Source organism: Nasonia vitripennis, chromosome 2, assembly GCF_009193385.2.
Source record: "Nasonia vitripennis strain AsymCx chromosome 2, Nvit_psr_1.1, whole genome shotgun sequence".
NCBI lineage: Eukaryota > Metazoa > Arthropoda > Insecta > Hymenoptera > Pteromalidae > Nasonia > Nasonia vitripennis.
In genome coordinates this window covers 6110903-6129539 of record NC_045758.1, presented here as the reverse complement: position 1 = coordinate 6129539, position 18637 = coordinate 6110903, and the positions used below count along the sequence as shown (strand labels likewise).

Sequence of the window (18637 nt, the reverse complement as noted above, 5' to 3'; positions counted from 1 at the left end):
AGGTGGTTATCGGTACGTTCCAGACTTCGATTCCGGCAACGAGTCCATCGGCGCTGCGAGCTTAGAGGCGGCCAATTTTTCCAAGGCTCCCAAAGCTGGCAGGCAAGAAAAACAGCCTCTCTCTCTCTCTCTCTGTCTCTCTCTCGGACTGAACTTTAAACTCTCGCTTCGCGACCCTTAATCCGCGGCTTAAAGGGCTTAGCTCGGCGCGAATAGCTCGTCAGAGAGAGAGAGAGAGAGAGAGAGAGAGAGAGAGAGAGAGAGAGAGAGAGAGAGAGAGAGAGAGAGAGAGAGAGCGGCGTTCGCGCAAGAGAGCAGGTTTATTAGCGACTGGATTTCGAAATTCTTTTCATCGCCTGGGACAAGCTACTGGCGCTTTCTCTCTCTCTCTCTCTCGCACCTCTTCGCCGTTTACATAAGCGAGTTCCCCAGATTGCCTTTTTGATATGTAGATAAGGGGGTGGCGTCGTCGCTGCTGCTTTTACGCCGTTTACGCCCCCGTGCTTTTCTCGCCCCAGAGAGAAAACCTCGCGTGGGCTCTTTACACTCGGCCCTGCTGCTTTTACACACGCACATACACACATACAGCGAGCGAGAGAAGCGCCCAACGAGTTTTATACACTTTGCTCGTTAAAGCGCTTCGATTACTCTCGCCTGATCGCGCTTTTTAATCGGGCAAAAATCTAAACGCTCCGATACATCCACTTAATTCATCCGTTTTTCGATCCTTCCGTTTCTCTCTCTCACGTACACGGCAACAGATGCGATTTCCTGCGAAGGAAATCGCGAGTTAACTTGCGATAATCGCCGGGCAGGAGAGCTGCCTGGGATGGCTGTGTGTATATATAGGTATACGCAGGGGGAGGGGGAGAGTTATGGGTGGCGGTGACGGCAGGCATGACCGGGGATATAAACAAATTACACGCGAATGGTTTCTTGGCGGTGATTAGCGGTAAACCTCGTTAGGAAAGTTTCGCCCTCGCTGCAGCTCTGGCTCTAGCTGCACAGCTCGGGACACGTCGACGAGGCCTGCGCACGCAGGGACACGGTCCGCCATGGCCTTCCGAGACCCTACTTCTTTCTGTTTTTTTTTATTATTATTTATTTTTAACTACAATATGAAAAACCATTTATTGTTGCTCAAAACCACTGAAAAACGGACGAGGAGTACAGAGAAGAGGCAAAAGGAGCACTCGAATTGGAAAATCCGCAGCCCACACCAGATTCTACTCTCGGCTCTCGCCTCTTAATCCCCCAGGGAATCCTTTTACGCGCTTTCACGAGTCTCTCTTTTGCGCGCGCGGAGTAAGGCGAGAAAAGAACGAGGAAAGTACGAGTATACGGGGAGGCGAGAGTCTCACATATCGGCTGACGCAGTAGTTCGTAACTATTGGCTCGTTTCATTTCCTACAGAAGCGTTCATTTACTTCTATTATCGCGGGTAAACAGATTTGCCGCCGCTATACCTACGCGTTCTTTCGAGGCCGTATAACGTCGTGTTTTATGTGGTGCAGTCCGTTTTCCCCCTATTTCAAAGGTTCCTTAACGCAAGCGCGATTCGCTCGAATCTTGCTCGGCAGTGTCTGTCTCTCTGCTTTCTGCTCTGCGAGCAATGTAATTACGTACGGCAAACTATCTATCTGCTGGTCTGATCTGTACTATAGTGTATACTAATGAAGCAGAGCCTTGATTATGTTGAATTTTCAATCATCGATCAACTCGGGTTATAGAGTTATAAATGATTTATCCATCCAAAGATTGTTGGAAAATAGCGTAAATTGACTCCTCGCGCGAGCGGCGACGAAGCATTCGATTGGGGTCCAGAAACGCCAGATGAGATAGAGAGAGAATATGAAACATTGCGCTGGTCGAGTTGATAGAGTGACGAGCGGAGGGTAGGAGCTGACTATATATACATATATGTGAGCACGGGGTAATCACGCGACAGACAATTACACTGAGTCCCTCGGTATAGAGTGAGTCCAGTCAGAGAGAAGCGGCTAAAGGATTAAGAGACTCTCTAACGAGTCTCTATCTGGTGCCCGTTCGGCCAATTCCTTTGTGCCATGGTTTTTCTTTTGTAGTTCGCGGACCTCTGCAGTCGCGACACGTATAGCGCAAGGCTTTCGTTTTTTCCTTTTGACTTGCTTGCTTTATTTTTTCGGAATTACACCTCTTATACACTCATGAATACAGCGAGAGGCTCAGGCAGTTATAGCATGAGTGGCCTGAGCAGACCGAATAAAAGGCAGTGTTGGCATAAGTAACGTACTGTAATACTATATGCACTGGACTCGTCGATATCAATGTGGGAGACACGAAAGCGCCCATGCGCCATCTATCTTCGCTAGTCAGAGACTATAGAAGAGTTTATATGCGAAGGAGGGAGGGCCAAAAAAGCTTTAGCAGCGTATAACATAAGCGCGAATCTTATTAAAATTCTTAGCGGCATTCAGAATTTCGTAATTTTCACTATTGTAGGTTAGGAACCGATAAATTCGAAGATATTGAGTGCGAAACCGAGCAGCCAATCAGGGAACGAATAGAATGATTACCATGTCCTTCTTCGAGCAGGAGGATTATACCCGCGTATAATACGGTCGAAATAATAAGCAGCTCGACCCTCCAACCATCAGCAAATTCAAAAGTCCATTATATAGAGCTCACGCATCGCGGTACACACGAGGTAGCGGCAGTAGCATTTAAAGACTTACACGGGCCGGTACAGAGAAAACCCGGCGTACACACGCCGGAATTAGAAGACGGATAAAAGCCGATTTTACGCTGCGGAATTAGAATCGCCGCTGAGAGAGAGCATACGTCAAAGGGACTACTGGCTCACGCGCGCGCGGGAAGACGCGAAATTTCATCGGAAGCCGTGTACGTACGGACGAACGGATGAGGGAGCAGCAACGAGTCGGTCCGAGTTTGCGAATTCCGAACCAAGGGGATTGCCGTATATTAAAGTACTTTTCGACTATTCGCTCTCTCTCTCTCTCTCTCTCTCTCTCTCTCTCTCTCTCTCTCTCTCTCTCTCTCTCTCTCTCTCTCGCTTTACTCTTTCCCCGCGATGACTCTCCGCTCTTTCTCGTTCGTTCCGACTTTTGCTACAATGCGCCGGACAATTTGCGCGCCAACCTTAATCCTCGGCGACGCGCGTACGCGTCGCGCACTGGTTGCGAGAATTCTTCGGGCTTTTGTCTCATCTCTCGCATGAAAGAGCTGTTTATTCAAAGTTTTTCCGCGGATCACAAAGCGGCAATATCATCCAAGCTCAAAGTTCCTTCTTGCTCAAGAGGCGAGCATCATCGCAGCCTCTCGGATATGTTTTAGAGCCGCGCGCGATATTAACCGGCCGCTGCTGCAGTGAAAGTCGAAGTAATATTTGAAGTTGGCTATTACGCGAATGAACGACGAAATAAGCCCGTGGAGAGCGAGCGGTAAGTAGCCTCCACGCGACCGGGATTCGCGCGAGCCGCCAGCGCCGCTTTGATGAATGAGTCTCGCATAAGGCTCGAAGTATGGTAAAAGCTGCCGACGCTGGCCGTAATATTCCTGCGGGTCCCTCTCCTTTTACTCCCCCCTCGACTTCTAACCTCGTGGGGGGTTTAGGGCTTTTAGAATCGCTAATGACTAATGGCGCGCTGCGGCTTTCTCCAAGGCGAGCACGTGTACTTCGTATAGAGTCGCTTTAAAGAGGAAAATTTTGGAAATTTTGGATCGTACGACGCGAGAGAAAACAATTGTATTTCATTAGAAGGTCCGAGCGCGTTCGTCGCGTCTATAATTGACACTGGAAATGACGTTGTAAGGAAGGGGGGCTTACGCCTCTACGTGGCGAGGTTAAAGTTTATCGCAGCCGACGTGCGAGCGCCTCGCACCCCTAGGTGTCTCTCGCGCTTCGATATTTTTTTCCTACGGGCCGGCCAAGATGCCGAGGGGGACGCCGGAAAAGATAGAAAAGCTCGGGATATAGACGCGAATGATCCGAGCGAGAGAGAAAGAAAACAGGGAGGAAGAAGTGGACCGACTAAAGGACCCTGTCAGCCTTGTCAGGAATCCAATGAAGTGTGCTGGCATCCATTAGCCCTCTCTCTTTCGCTATCTGGCTGGATGTCCCCAAGACAAATAATAAAAAAACCATTAGGGGATTTAATCATTCTCACATGCCGCTACACTGATTTATTAATAAACGTCAGTCTCAACATTTATTATCATAATATCTTTTAAATCGCGCGGTAAGCGGTAAGCGCGTCGGGAGATGAATTATGTACAAGCGCGCGTGTTTCTGAGATTCATTCGAGCCGCGTAATAATCATTTTTTCTCAATCAATAATAAGCGGGGCGATAATCCGCGTGTCCGAAAAAAAACCCTAGACAAACCGCAAGCTCGGACATCGCGATGCGATTTCCCGATCAAAGCCAAAGATTGATGCGCTTCAACGCTGCATCCCGTTTAAATCTGCATCCTGCACCCCTCGTTGCAGCCCTACATCGCTTGTATTAATCCTTCATCCGGGCCGGCTCTACACAACCCGTGCTTTCGCTCGTCCTCTCCATCAGCAGTAGAGAGAGAGAGAGAGAGAGAGAGAGAGAGAGAGAGAGAGAGAGAGAGAGAGAGAGAGAGAGAGAGTAGTAAAAAAAGGCGGAGCGCCGCTTACGATCTGGAACGAAAATAATTGCTCCATGATTCTCCTCCGTCTTGCAGTGACTCTCCAGCCTTTATCTCGAGGCGTTCTTTTTTCTCTCCCACCCTTTTGCCGACCGACAGGGGCATAAATCCTGACCAGAGAGAGAGAGAGAGAGAGAGAGGGGGGGGGGGGAGAGAGAGAAAGAGAGCACGGGATCGCCGTCGAAAATAAGATAAAGTCGCACGGCGGATAAGGGTGTGGGTGAGAAACAGAGTGGAGCAGCGTCAGGAAAAAGAGAAAAAGGCAAATTCCCGAATAAACACATCCGCGGTGCCTTTGGATAGAAAAAGCGAGAGAGGGAGCCGGCGCGCTGTGTACCGCGCGCATTATTAACTCAACCACCGGAAAATGTCAACGGCACCGTTACTCTCTTATCTCCCGCGCGCGATCGCCTCTTTCTTTATTTTAACGCCGCAGTCAAATTCACGAGCCACCGCCGCCGCCGTGCCGGATTCCCTCGAGCAGTAGCAGCTTCGTTTGGGGGTTCTCTTTTGCTGCTGCTTCTTTTTTCGCTCGACAATTGCTCTCTTTTCGCTGGCTTGCGTCAACCGCTACGCTTATTGACTTATTCAAACGCTTTTGCGCTCGGAGAGATTTGTGGCTTTACGGCTGCGTGGAGAGCGAGTGGCACTTCCGTTTTCCTTTTTTTTTGTCCCATGAGCTTTTGCTTCGACGAAATCATTTCTAAGAAAAAAAAGAAGATTTTTTGACAAAGTTTGCGCAATCTCTGATCAGTCTGGCTGCAGCGAATGCGATTAGAGCCAGCAGTCGCCAGACGCTCGAAAAAGCCGCTTCTAAGAAGTGGAATGAGTCAACGACGACGGAGTTATCGTCACGGAGGAAGCTGCGCTGGTCTCGCAAGCGTCAGCGCGGGCCGAGCTTGCAGCTCTCTCTCTCTCTCTCTCTCGCTCTCTGTTCAAGGGATGGAGGAAAATAAAGGAAGGAGGGAGAGACGGAGGGATGCAAGGGTGGAAACGAGGCGAGAGGAGAGAAAACGAGCCCTCGCTGCAGCCGTGTAGACGAGAGAGCGAGCGAGAGAGAGAGAGAGAGAGAGAGAAAGCTAGAGGGGGCTGAAGTCTGAAAGATAAGGTGGCCCTCTCCACCTCCTAGATTATGGAATGGCACTTTAATTACACTAATGGGAGAACCAAATGTTAATTACAATTCGAAGTCTAAAAGAGAGACGCGATTCGTCGCCGGAGCGAGAGAGCGAGGATGTATAAATGCAGAATGGCGAGGGACAGAGACCGGATTTGGAGTGCGCGGACGAGGGAAGGGGCAGGGGCTCCTTTCAGGATTAGTATTATTTAATTAAAAATGCCCTTCTTGATTAGTCGTACGGGCCGACTTTTTCGCCTCTCTCTCTCTCGGTATCGCCTAATAGATCCAATTTCCATAAAAAGAGCTAAAGAGCGCTATACTCTGCGCCGGCGGCTTTCTTTTGTTTTTCAGTCCACGTAAGCTGTTTTGCGCTCATTAGGTCTTCTTGCGAGATGACCGTTGCCGCTGCTGCCACCGCCGAGGAAAAAGGGTTGAAGGGATCTCTATCTTCTTGCGGTTGGAAGTATTATAAAACGTTTTAGTATAAGCCGTCATTTGCATGACAGCTTTTTGATAAGCTGGATTAAAGTTTGTTGTCGTGCCGCTTTTTTGAGGATCGTTGAATTATTTTAAATTATCGCATCCGAATGCGTCCGTGTACGCAGTACATGTAGTAAGTAAATTATTCGCGAAAGCCTACACACGTGTGTAGTCGCTCCGCGCAATGATAAAAAATGCATCCGCTAATTGCCGGAGTAACGCGCTTCACTTTATTTTATAGGCCAGGGCCCTCGCGCGTATATACGTGTATGAAACGAGCGGAGAATTAGCCCCCGACTTGATAAATTATGTCAGGCCAGGACGTAAAGATTATGATTTGAGTATCCGTCGGCTTAACACGGACTTTCCGAGCATTATATCCACCAAGCGCCGGGATCCACTTCTGCCAAGCGCCATAGGTATCTCTATCTCTCTTGCCATGCCGGTGTGTAAACAAGCCATAAATGTTTTATTGCCTCTCGTGTGGTACACCGCATCGTGGGGAGACGTCGCTTCTGATGTTCGCTCCTCCGAAGCGTTCCCATATACATATAACCGCGCTCGCTTGCTGTTATACGCGCAGAGGAGAATCGCTGCGAGATGGAGAGAGAGAGAGAGAGAGAGAGAGAGAGAGAGAGAGAGAGAGAGAGAGAGAGAGACAGGGAAAACGGGACACGCTTCAAAAAAAAATCGAGAGAGGAACGGAATGGAAAGAGGAAAGAACAAAGGAAAGACAGATTTAGTAGGGGGAGAGTACTGGAATCGCTCGTGCGTACTTTACGCGACGGATAATTCTTCCGCGGGGCGTTTTTATTGTTTTTACGGGGATTCCCCGACGCGGATAAGAATGAGACTCTCTACGCCCACGGAATGCGATCTTAAGTGGCTCGACATGTGATCTCGAAGGCGGGATATCGGAAATGACATAAATATGCCAGGTTGCGAGAGAGGAGAAAGAGAGGCATTAAAACTATCGACTGGTAATCGCTTTATTTTCTTCCTCTCCAGTGGGTATCCGATGGAGATGTTACACAAGGATAAGATATTTAAATTCTGTTGAAAACACGTGTGTTTTCAAAAGTTTTTTTTTAAACCAATATCTTTAAACAAATAAACAGTAGTCATGCGAGCGTCATACGCCTTCGAAAACAAGAAAGCGCGGTGTATAAGCATAGAAATTATTTACAGATGAAGTACAGAGATAAGAATATTCTTGAGAAACGTAACAACTTTGTTAATATTTACGCTTAATAAATACATCGATAAAAATGGCTAATTCGCGGCAATGACATTTGTAAATTTCCACGGCGAATAAATTAAAATGAATCTATAATCACCATAAATAAGCTTAATTTATACATCGTCGAAAGCGTTATCACGCCGTGTTATCCGCTGAATTAGCGCTCCTCGATCCGTTGACTTTTTTACTCTTATCTTTGAGCGCAAAGTCGGGCTCGTTCCAGTACTCGACTTCGCCATTACCAAACATGACGAAAATCAAATTAGCAGCTACAGAAACGGTAAACAGTATCCAAAAAACGAGCCGCCACTCGCTCAGTGTTTGGTTAGGTGTTATAACGCCGATTATGTACGGCGAGAGTATGCCAGTGATGCCAGCCGATATGCCATTGCTGAGAGCCATTATTGTTCCCGAATAATTGGGACTGAGATCGAGCGTGTTAACCATCACGCTCGGATAAGAGCTTCCCATTAAACTCATGGCAACTGCAAACATGACGATCACCAAAACTTGATCGCAGCCAATGTAAGAAGCGACGATGACGAAAGTTGCCGAAGAGGACAATGCCAGCACGGATCCAATCTTCCTGACTGACGTGGTCGATAGTAACTTTATTGCGATCACGTAATCCGCTGACCAGGAGGTGATGAAGCTACCGATCCACATGCACAGATAAATCAAGGAGTTCACGTATCCGTTGTTTTCGACGGAAAATTTCAGTACGCTGGACAGGTACTTCGGCAGATCGGTAACAATCGTCAGAAGCGACCAGTTGAAGCCGAGCATGGCTATGATAGCGGCCCACAGAGGTTTGGACTTTAGAACGTGTTTCCACGGAGTTGGCGGTGGCTTCTTGTGCGTATGTTCGCTCAACTGTTGGCTCAGGTAGTCACGCTCGAATTTCGAGATGAAGGGATGCTCCCGTGGATTGTTGTAACACAGCGCCAACCATAGAATGTACCAAATCGCACTGTTACCACCGATGAGGTAGAAGACGCTCGACCAGTCGTCGGAGTGCTGAAGAATGATACCGGATACGCTATTCGCGTAGATCGTTCCCAGCAGTTGGCCAGCGTAAACAAAGGTGCTGATTCTCGACTTCTCGTCCGGGGGAATCCATTGGGAGAGAAGAACGTTAATAGCAGGATACGTCACGCCTTCGCCAAGACCCATCAATATGCGGGTGACGATAAGACCGGTGGAATTGCCCCAAGTTATAGACAGAGGTGTCAGCAGCGTGAAGATAGCTGTTAGGAATATTCCGAGGCCGTAAGTGTGCTTACCGCCATACTTCTCAGCTATGGTGGCTCCTGGAAGATGCGTGACTACATAGCCCCAGTAAAAGGATGAGAGGATCAGGCCCTGTATTCGGAATTCATCTTTTAATCTTCATCGTCATTTTTTACATTTTCAATAGAATAAATGGTCAGACCTGAGTGTGCTCACTCCAATCGTAAAGCTCTTCAGAGTGCAAAGTTGTGTTTGTTGACGAATGTATTTCGGCTGTTGTGGATGGACAGCTGTCGTCGAGAGTGACATCCGATTCAATCGGCGGCACCATTTTCGTCATAACGATGGACAGGCATGCACGCATGGCGTAAGCGTGAAACAAGCCCAGAAAGCACATGGCCGCGAAGACCCATCGTTGCCGAACGTTCACACCTTGAAATTCGAAAAACACAATTTGTTATTCCAATAATAGAGGTTAAAGACATCGAACTATAACACAATAACTTACAGCACACTTGAACGCCAGTCAGCATTTTTCGGAAATTTTATGATCTAATTGAAGGCACACGCTGACAGATAAGATTGATAAACATCGAGTAAAAAAATGGAAATTAACACTTGTTTCGCGGCGTGCTCTCCTCTCGAGGTTAAAACCGACAATGACTTTACTTTATTATACTCGAAGAGTCTTGAGTTGACGAAAACGTGATACGAGATTTTTACGGTCTGCTTTCTTTACGATCGTTACAAGATAAAGATAAGAACAGACAAATTTCAAGCCTCCGGTAAACAAAATAAGCGCCGAAGCAATAAATTAATTATTTATAGTTTTATTTCTTGTTTTCCAAGAATTCTAACAAACGGATTCACAACATCGCGCGTGTGTAACATAATGCAGTGACACTTCAGAAGAATTATAATAGATGCATAATGAGGGCTAGCTCAGTCGCGCGAGCTGAGTTTCAATTTAAGTTGGGCAAAGGCGCATGTCGGCATTTGAATGTAGAAAAACACGTATGCTAAATCGGCATCCGACGCACACCTCTCGCCGCCTTTCGCTTTCTCATCTCGCAACAGCAGCAACGTGGCGCAGCGGCATCGGCAACCGCTCTTTCACCAAGCTCTCCCCACAGGCTATAAGGCAAGAGACATGGAGGGTGATACGATCCGCGAATCGCCGGACACAACCTTCGCATAACAGTCGGCGACTGACGACGAAAAATCAGCAAGTCTGATGAACTCAAGTAGGGGCTGCCGGTGCTATGGGTTCCCCCTTTGGAGTAGGCGGCGGTAAAGTAGATAGAGCCCGGATCGGTTAGGCGTCAGGTATACCCTCTCTCTCGCTCTTTTGGCAGGACAAATGTCCTCAAACACTTTGAAGCTCGCGGCAACTGATAAAATTGTAATTACTCTTTTGAGCCGGACGGCTTATGTAAAGTGCCGCCCCCGTCGCTGTCGTCGTTGATAGCGGAGGAGGAAAACTACGAGATCGCCTTTGTGGCGCGGCGTTTAAACGTGTCTAAACGAACAGAGATTGCGGCAGAATTGTGCAAAATAGAATCTGGTCCAATAAAATGCCAATCGCGAAAAACAAGTTATTCTATGTGTGGCGCGTGAACGTAAAAATATGGCGAGCGAGCCGGAACGGCAGCGGTAATGGAATTGCTCGCGAGCGTCGGAAGTATTTTAGAGGCAAAAGGCTCGCGGCGGCGGCGGAATTTCATACGTCGGGGGCTGAATTATTGCGCCGCTGCTGCTGTGGCGGTGGCTTCGATCGGATTTGAAAATCGAAGGGCCGAGAACGAGGCTCTCGAGATTCGCGCGCCGTCGGAGAGCAAAGGCGGCAGCGGTGCCAGGGTCCAGGGAGGGAAAGGGAGGGAGGGAGCTGCGTGATTGATTTTGCATACGACACGGATTGGACAGGTTTGAGAAATTGAACTGGCTCTCAGGCTTGCCCTCGAGCGTCTCTCTCTCGGTCTCTCTTTTGCTCTCGGCCTTTGTCGCGCTGTGTGTGCTTTTAGCTTCTCTCGCTCCCGAAAGAGCAAACTCGCCCGTCTCGCTGGATGTCCGTGCGCATATATATTCATACGTATATGCGTATAATATGTCAGTATGAGGTCAGAAGGGAGAGCGTCTCGGCGGCGTTTTTTCTCTCTCTCCCGGCGTCGCGAGCTCCTTTTCGGATATCGCATGGGGGATTGGCTCGACATCGAACGATTTGCACCAGTGGAACCAGCCGAGACGTATTTATAACTTCCGTTAGCACGCATTTCACACTCGAGGCCTTTTTTCATACCCTCGACTGCCGCTGCTGTCCCGTGCAGCCGTTCCTCTTTACAGTTTATTTCTCCGTCCGCGCTTATCAACCAAAGTGCCTTCCTCGCGCGATGATCGATGATTTTAATTCGGAGCAGTGTCTCGGAATAAGAAAACTTCCGATAGGGCAGTACACACGCGATACGAGTCAGCTGTAGCTCCCGTATATCCGCATCTATTTTCATTTCCTTCAATCTCGAGGCGATCGCGAAAGCTCCCCCGATATAACCCTTTTGATTTCTATTCCGGTCACCGCGTCGAGAAGAGAGCGAGAGAGAGAGATAAGCTCGAGCTTCGGGCTTTCCGTACCCCGATCACGCGTTAAGGGCGCGCCGTTGCGCGGCTTCCTTCCCCTTTAATACCTTCAAACGAACTCGGACGAGTAGAGCTTTTCTTGGGGAGAATAAAGGGCGGCCGACATGTGAACGCGTCTTGGAAAGAAAGGGCGGCGGCGGCGTCGCGCCGGCATGAGGGATGACTGAGCGAGTCGGTTAAACGCGGGCGCGCGACGTCTTCTTTCATAAATTTCGAGAGGGGCGCCCGGATAAAGGTTTAGAATAAATCGCTCGGCCCGTTATCCACTCTGCCGTCGCGCGCCGGAGATGCCGCGAGCTGCAGCGCGTGTCAAGCCAGGCGTGTGCGGGATTTTTAAAGCTGCGCGATTTTCTTCCCATATAATATACGTTATTCGTATAAGTGGATGGTTTATAATTTTATTAAAATAAAAAGCATGCCTTTTTCTTTGCAGCCCGCGTCGAGGGACACGGATCAGGGCTGCGAGCCGCCTGATTACTCGACGTCGATTTCGAAACACGTCGTCCCGTTCCATCTACGTGAGCAAGGTAAGACACAGTTGTTTGTAATGAATCGCAGTGATATAATGAATGACGTCGCTCGAGCGTTTATCTCTACAAAGTATAAAGCTCGAGTATTGGCTGACGTCAGTTGTTTTTATGTATGTACTTCTTTATCGATTATCGCGTACAGTATATACACATTCATGTCCCGCGGCGAGGCTGACGGTGAGAGAGAGAGAGAGAGAGAGAGAGAGAGAGAGAGAGAGAGAGAGAGAGAGAGAGAGCAGAGAAGCCGGTGAGAGCGATATCATGCGTAACCCCATGCCGAACTCGCATAAATATTCTAACAACTTTGGAAACTAATATGATTGCATTCAGCGGGAATAATATCGCGTTTCGCGGTGAGACTGCGCGCAACGGCCGGCTTGTTTATACGGAATACATAATGCCCGAAATTGCTCCGACATTGTTTAGCCGGCGCTTTTTCTTCCAACTTTATATTCCGCAGTATGTTGTATATAGAGAAATGAAAGAGAAGTGCGCGCAATTTTTAACGAAATCAAGCGAGCCATATACTAGAATACATTCCGAGAGAACAAAGGACAACGTTTCAATTAGGGCCCTTATTAGTTAGCAATAATAGTCGAGAGAAAGCCTATCTAGCCCTTTCTCTGGCCTCCAGTTCCCATTAGAGGAAGAGAGAGAGAGAGAGCGTCGTCCGCTTTCCAGTGCTTAGCGCATACGCGCAAGGTCCGCGCTTGTGTTTGCGTTGCTGGTCCGCGTGGCTCTTACGATATTAAGGGCTGACTAGGCAGGCTCTACTCTAACTCCTTCCCAAACACACAGTACACTTGCCCTCTTTCTCTCCTGACCCCCGCATAGAGAGCACAGTACTCTCTCTCTCTCTCTCTCTCTCTCTCTCTCTACGGGCGGGGGACCTGACCTGTCGGTCGTTAGGTCGATTGATTTTCTCCGGAGCGACCGCATCCAGCACCGGCTGTAAATGCGCACGGTACTAGGCGCTACTGCTATATATACACAGAGAGAGCAAGAGGAGATGTGCTTACGGCGTTACAGCTAAGAAGCCGTTTTACGAGCGGCATTATCGTGATACCGCCGCCGCCGTACTTTTCCCAACTTAGCTTATTACGCGCAAGCTCGCTCTAGACTGTAAAAGCTGCTGCTTCCTTTTTTCGTATACTTGTACGCGTGAGGGGAGCCAGCGGAGCGCGTTAATTCAGCGATGCCGAGTGCAATTAAACTTTATACACCCGCGCAGCGCGACACGAGTTTTTATAGGTCCGCGCGGCGCAGCTTTATTAAGTCGCGTATCGAAAAACGCAAGCTCTCCTACCGCACGTCGAACAAAAGATGTGTTGCAGAGCCGACCGCGGCGCAAGCTCTTATCACACTCGCGGTGGGTATACACAATACGACAAAGGGCTCTTTAGCGCCGGCTTTTCATTCTCCCTCAGCCACGCGCTATATACAGATATATATATATACACGTAGCACGGGTACACGTCTAGGCGAATTTCGCGGGCCGCAAAAGCGAGCAGCGGGCGCCGGCGACATCTTGTATTGTCAGATACCAGCAGCAGCGCGACAAATTCATAATTGCGTTAATGCGGGTAGAGGAGGCATACGCACCGCAGCGTTGCGGCGGCGCCGCCGGAGGAGAGAAAGGAGGAGACCTTATCCTTCCTCGCTGCTGCATCTGCTTCTTGGGAGAGGCTCGTTAATCTTCGAGGGATTAATACGGGAGGAAGTATCGCGCGCGCGTGCGTTGGTTATTAATTAAATTCGCCGCGGTGTACAGCGCGCGCTCGCGTGTGTGTGCCGATTATTGAAAAGAAGGCGGAGAAACGGAATCTCGATAATGAATAATCTCCGAGTTAATCGAACGTCCCGTGTGCCTAGCGAGAGCGAGGAAGCGCTTAAAAAAGCACACATACGGATAATAGAGCCGTTAAACCGAGCAGCAGCAGCAGCAGCAGCTTCCACACACGCTTTTCGCCCCCTTAATTATCATAAGCGCCGCGCACGCGACTCCCTTGTACTCTCGCTGCGCAGAGAAAGCGAGAGCTCGGCCGATCGAGAGCTGGAAGTGAGATAAAATTTCGCGAGCGTAGGGTGGTGTACAGTAGCTTGGGCGAGAACGAGCCGAAATAAAACAGTGATATCGAGGCATTTCACGCACGAGCGCGAACGTTTAGCAAATTCAACGTGCGTGCCGTGGCACTTTCTCTCTTTCTCTCTCTCTTCCTGCCTGAGGTTATACTGCAGGGGCCGCCGTTGAAAAATACTCCTCTCGCTACCGCTGACACCTGTAGCTTCGGCCCCCTCTCGATTCTACATACGTACGCACGAGAGCTGTCTCTCTCTCTCTCTCTCTCTCTCTCTCTCTCGCGGTAAGCGAAAAAAATGCGGAATGCGGGGAGCCGCTTTATCGTCGATAAATATCAATGGCGAAAGCGTGAGAGAGTGGACGAGAAAAATCGGCTTTATTATTGAATGGCGCCAGCGCGCGTGTCGATGACAGTATGCGTACGCGGAGGCAGATTATTTCGAGCCGTCATCGAGCCCGGCGCGAGGCAAATTTATTCGGGCAATTTATCACGCCCCGCGCCATGTGTCGAGATATATTCGAGCGAGCTGATTTGATTTTATTTCGCGTTTGAATGCGGTGAGTTTCATTGGATTTCGAAATGCGGAATATTGATGGATGTGTGAGCACGAAAGAATAATTGATTCGCGCGATGATCTACTGCTTTATCCGTCTCTTGTAGAACTCGCGGTATTGTGAAATAAATTCCACCCAATAAAAAAGAATGCACGATCGTAAAGCCTGGGTTGACTATTCCGGACCTTGATTTCTCTACAAATTTTCCCCTTCGGAAAGGGGACCATCGCACGATAAAAAAAAACAACAGACGACAAAGAATCTCGCGCTTATTTCATAAAGCCAATACGACCAGAAATAATGTAGCTCTTAAAAACAGCGTTACTGCGCGTGTATTACCGTTATTAATTTGAGAGTATCCCGTGACATTGCGGAACTCGTTAGAATAATAATTTTGTAAGTCTAAGTTTAATTTTATTTCCGCGCTGTGTCACAATGAAGCAGTTCTGAACTGGCCCATTCCCCACCACATAAACCCTCTTAGTTTCCAACTAGCAAACATAGGTGGCGCACGAACGCTTTCCTATTCCCCTAAACGGTATTTGCGAGTGTAGTGCATAATATCTAGCGGTGCGGTCACCTATGCCAAAACAGCCTTTTGTTGGGCCTGCTACTTCGGCCGCTCACGTTATAACTGCCAAAGTTCGAGCTTAAATTGATGCAACACAACTCCAAGTTGTTCTAGATTCACAGGAAAGCAAAGCCCTCAAAGAGAAAGAGATAGAGAGTAGAAGGAGCAGTTGAAACAAGTCAGTATCGTCCGATCCCAGCATCAGCATCGGACTTTCTCATCGCAGTACACAGCGTGAAAGTAACGCGGCCGAGGCTCCACAAGTGGTGGACTTTACGGGACTTAAGATTAATCCTCATAATTACCCTGCTGGTATAGCAACGCGCGGTGGCTCTGGCTCGCTTTCCTTCTCCGGTTTCGCTTTTTGCCAGGCGCTGGATAGCCGACTAGCCCGTGAGAGATCTTTTCACCTTTCTCTCTCTCTCTCTCTCTCTCTCTCTCTCTCTCTCTCTCTCTCGCTCGCTCGATTCGCTCGACCATAAAGATATTTATCGGTCAGAGCTTGAGCGCGCGCGCGCGCCCCTGACGGTCATCCTTTACTACCGCGTCGAGGGTCCGAACGAAAAATCAATTACTCCTGATTGTGTTTTATGCGAGTAGTGCTGCTCTTACCCTGGTTTAACGCGATTAACGCGCCCGTTAGAGTCGAGTGATTTTTTGCCGCCCCTGGTTTTTCGCCAAATTTATGGGAGGTGTGCCGGACGCGGTGATTTTCGGCACCTCTTGCAGACAGAGAGTGAGAGCGTAGAAGAACGGAGCGTCTTTTTGCGTTTTCGAATCGTATTTCACAAAACGGCCTCGAGCTAAATCTCCCTCGGTGTGTATGGTTGCCACAGACTTAGTCGTCCGGCGGCGGCGGCGGCTCCGCACAATAAGAATCGATATCTTAATTAGTCGGGATAGCAGCAGCAGAGGCGGCAGCGGTTCCCCTTTCCGATCGCGTCCAAGTGTATATATACAGGGGGAGAGCGGGAGATCCGGAGGCGACCGGACCGGAAACGCAGCGGCACCGGAAGCGCCATTCACGCTCTCCGGTCCTGATACGCCGCACCGCTGAATAAACAATGCCTAGCAGCAGTACCGAAAAAAGTCCGCCCTGACCGGGGAGAGAGCGGTGCAAAAAAATTCGACGGACGAGTTTGCTTACATTGAATTCCGTCGACTTTCGGCCGGAAATTCGTTTCACGACTCGTCGTCGTCGCCGCCGTCGTGGCAGTTTCCCTCGCAGCTCTTTTCACTCTTTTTTTTTGCCGAACGCGTGCGTGATGCTTTTCTTTCTTGACGCACCCGGACAGGAAGTCCTTTCGAGGATCGAGTCGAATTTTTCGAAACGCGAGCGCCGGTTACGTCAGCGTCCGAGAATCAATTCTCTTAGCGGCAACGTTCGTTCCTGCGTGTACTTATCAATCAGCAGTTCATAGGCGGTATTGATTTTCCCGAAGGCATGAGCCGCGATTAATATCATCATCGTCGGGCTGAGGCCGAGAGATCGCCGTCGGGGCGAATTAACGAAATGCGGCGAGGGGGCGGGAGGGGAGGGTCGAGTGGACTCGCGCGATTTTACTGGCTGCCGGCGTCGACTAATCCGATAAAGTGCCGAGCACACTGTCAGTCCCTGGAAGCTGGAATATGACTCCCATCTCGGAGTGTTCTGTACTGTCTAATAAAGTCTCATTATGACGTATTTCGTGCTTTCTCTCCCTTTCTCTCTCTCTCTCTCTCTCTCTCTCTTTCTTTCGGTATTAGCGCTAATTTTTCTTCCTCCGGCGCCGCTCGGTAGCCCGCATAAGACACTGATTGACGCTGGCATTAATTGCCTCGCTGCTCGCGGGCACACGAGGGACAACAAAAATAGAGCGTCTAAAATATGACCGGCCATTCGTCGCGTTGCGCACACTAGTGCAGTGCAGTGAACTCGTGGGCAAACACGCTGTCTGCAAATAGTATAAGCCGGCAATCGACGGGGATTGTATTTTAAGGCATTATCGGCGAAATGTGTATTAGCACTAAGAGCGTAGTCTCGAGAGGCCGGCTTTGACCGAAGCTAAATATACAGAGAGAGAGAGAGAGATTCGCGAGCTTGATTCGAGGCAGTTGGCTCTCTGTCGATTACTTCAAACGCTCGTCGTCGCCCGGGTGACGCTTGGTCTTTAACGAGTAGTCGCTTTCTCTCTCAATCGAGTCCGGCGCCGGAGCTCAATTTCACCCTGGACTGACTATTTGCTGCGGGAGAGAAAGACGGAGAGGAGACAGGTCTCTCTTTGGCTTGACCTCTCCCTCTCTCGCTCCCCGTTAATCACCAAAGACAGCGCTCGCGCAAGGGTCGACGTCGTCGTTGTCGCCGTAGTCGCCGGCCTTGACGACGAGAGAGGGACAAGCTGTGTAGTTGACCGCAGCGCGCGCGTTTGCCCGGCGCCTCTTGCACGCGGGAACACCTTTGCCGACTGTGTAATATATATACACATAGCTGGAGCGGTGAGAAGGGGAGCAAAGATGAACCGCAGATTCAATTCAAATCGAGCGCGCTTGCGCGAGAGCACGGCCAGCTCGTTAGCTTGCCGAACAAACTTTGTCTCTCCTATTCCTCCCCAGCACTCCGACCGTCCAACCCTGTGTCCTCCTGTATTATATAGGCTTGCCAGGAGCTTTGTGCGGAGCAGCGTCTTTTCCCTCGCCGCGCGCGTCTGACCGCACATCAACCCTTTCTACTGGGAACGAAAAATCTGCGCGCGTGCATCAAAGCGGGAGATAAGTGTCGCTCGCGCGGAGCCTAATCCTAGAGGATAAGCTGCCCGCGTCGATACACACAGACGCACACAGCCGGCATAACTGGAAACCAAACGAAGCCAGCAGGGGCGAAATCAAATTGACGAAGCTACCGCTGCGGAGGGCTACGCACACACACACATCGATTTCACGCGGCATGCGCTATACACACACGCGCGCGCTCTCGGGGTTTAATCGCGGGATTAACTGACTTGGCAGGTAAACTATGCTACTGCTCGCGCGAGCGCAAGAGAGAGAGGATAATCCCGACCCGATATCTTCGGGGCGTTCGTATGACCGTTAAAGGAGCCTCTCCTCCGAAAACAAATCGACTGCGTCTTAGGACCGAAGGAGGTTCGGCTGCATCCTCTATATATGCCTTTAGCCGGAGATTTATACGCCCGGCGCTTTAGTCGAAAATATTTGTATCAACTCGCGGGGACAGGGATTCGATTTCGAGGCAGACACGCCGGGAAAAACAGAGCGAGGAGAGAGAGAGCTACCCTTGACTGTGCGCGCATTGAAGAGCCCAGTCGAGTGGCGCGTTGCGGCCGAGAGCAGAGCAGAGAAGAGAATGGAAGGAGGTTAGAGGGAGGAAGAGCGTTACGGTAGGCCGCAAAACCGACGGAAACGATATGCGCAGCGGCACCACTGAGCGACTCTGCAGTGCGAGAGACGTAGGTCTGACGTATCGTATCGCGTGTGTGGACATCACAATGCCAGCTCGGCGCCCTCTCAATGGATGCGCTGCCCAGTCGCGGC

At 49.7% G+C, this 18637-nt stretch overlaps 2 protein-coding genes across 11 annotated transcripts in view; one reads left to right on the top strand and one right to left on the bottom strand.

Moving 5' to 3' along the window:
• LOC100122454 overlaps positions 1-18637 on the top strand; it is a 206622-nt gene that overhangs the window by 74316 nt on the left and 113669 nt on the right. For all 10 annotated transcript variants that reach the window (XM_031923872.2, XM_031923867.1, XM_031923866.1 and 7 more), the window contains one exon: positions 11807-11900. In XM_031923872.2, the coding sequence (XP_031779732.1) occupies positions 11807-11900 (94 nt within the window). The remainder of the gene's footprint in view (positions 1-11806; positions 11901-18637) is intronic.
• On the bottom strand, positions 7248-9403 carry LOC100122467 (sialin-like). The gene is made up of 3 exons (XM_016981627.3): positions 9251-9403; positions 8945-9174; positions 7248-8874 (listed from the first exon to the last, which is right to left on the bottom strand). Exons 1-3 carry the CDS (start codon positions 9273-9275, stop codon positions 7648-7650), a joined length of 1482 nt encoding a protein of 493 aa, XP_016837116.1. The 5' UTR covers positions 9276-9403; the 3' UTR covers positions 7248-7647.

Excerpts from the sequence above, each read along its gene's own strand:
- LOC100122467 (XM_016981627.3), bottom strand. The coding sequence starts at position 9,275 with ATGCTGACTGGCGTTCAAGTGTGCT. Across the intron at positions 9,175-9,250 it reads GACTGGCGTTCAAGTGTGCT|GTGTGAACGTTCGGCAACGA; the intron begins GTAAGTTATTGT and ends TCGAATTTCAAG. Across the intron at positions 8,875-8,944 it reads ATTGGAGTGAGCACACTCAG|GGCCTGATCCTCTCATCCTT; the intron begins GTCTGACCATTT and ends TTCCGAATACAG.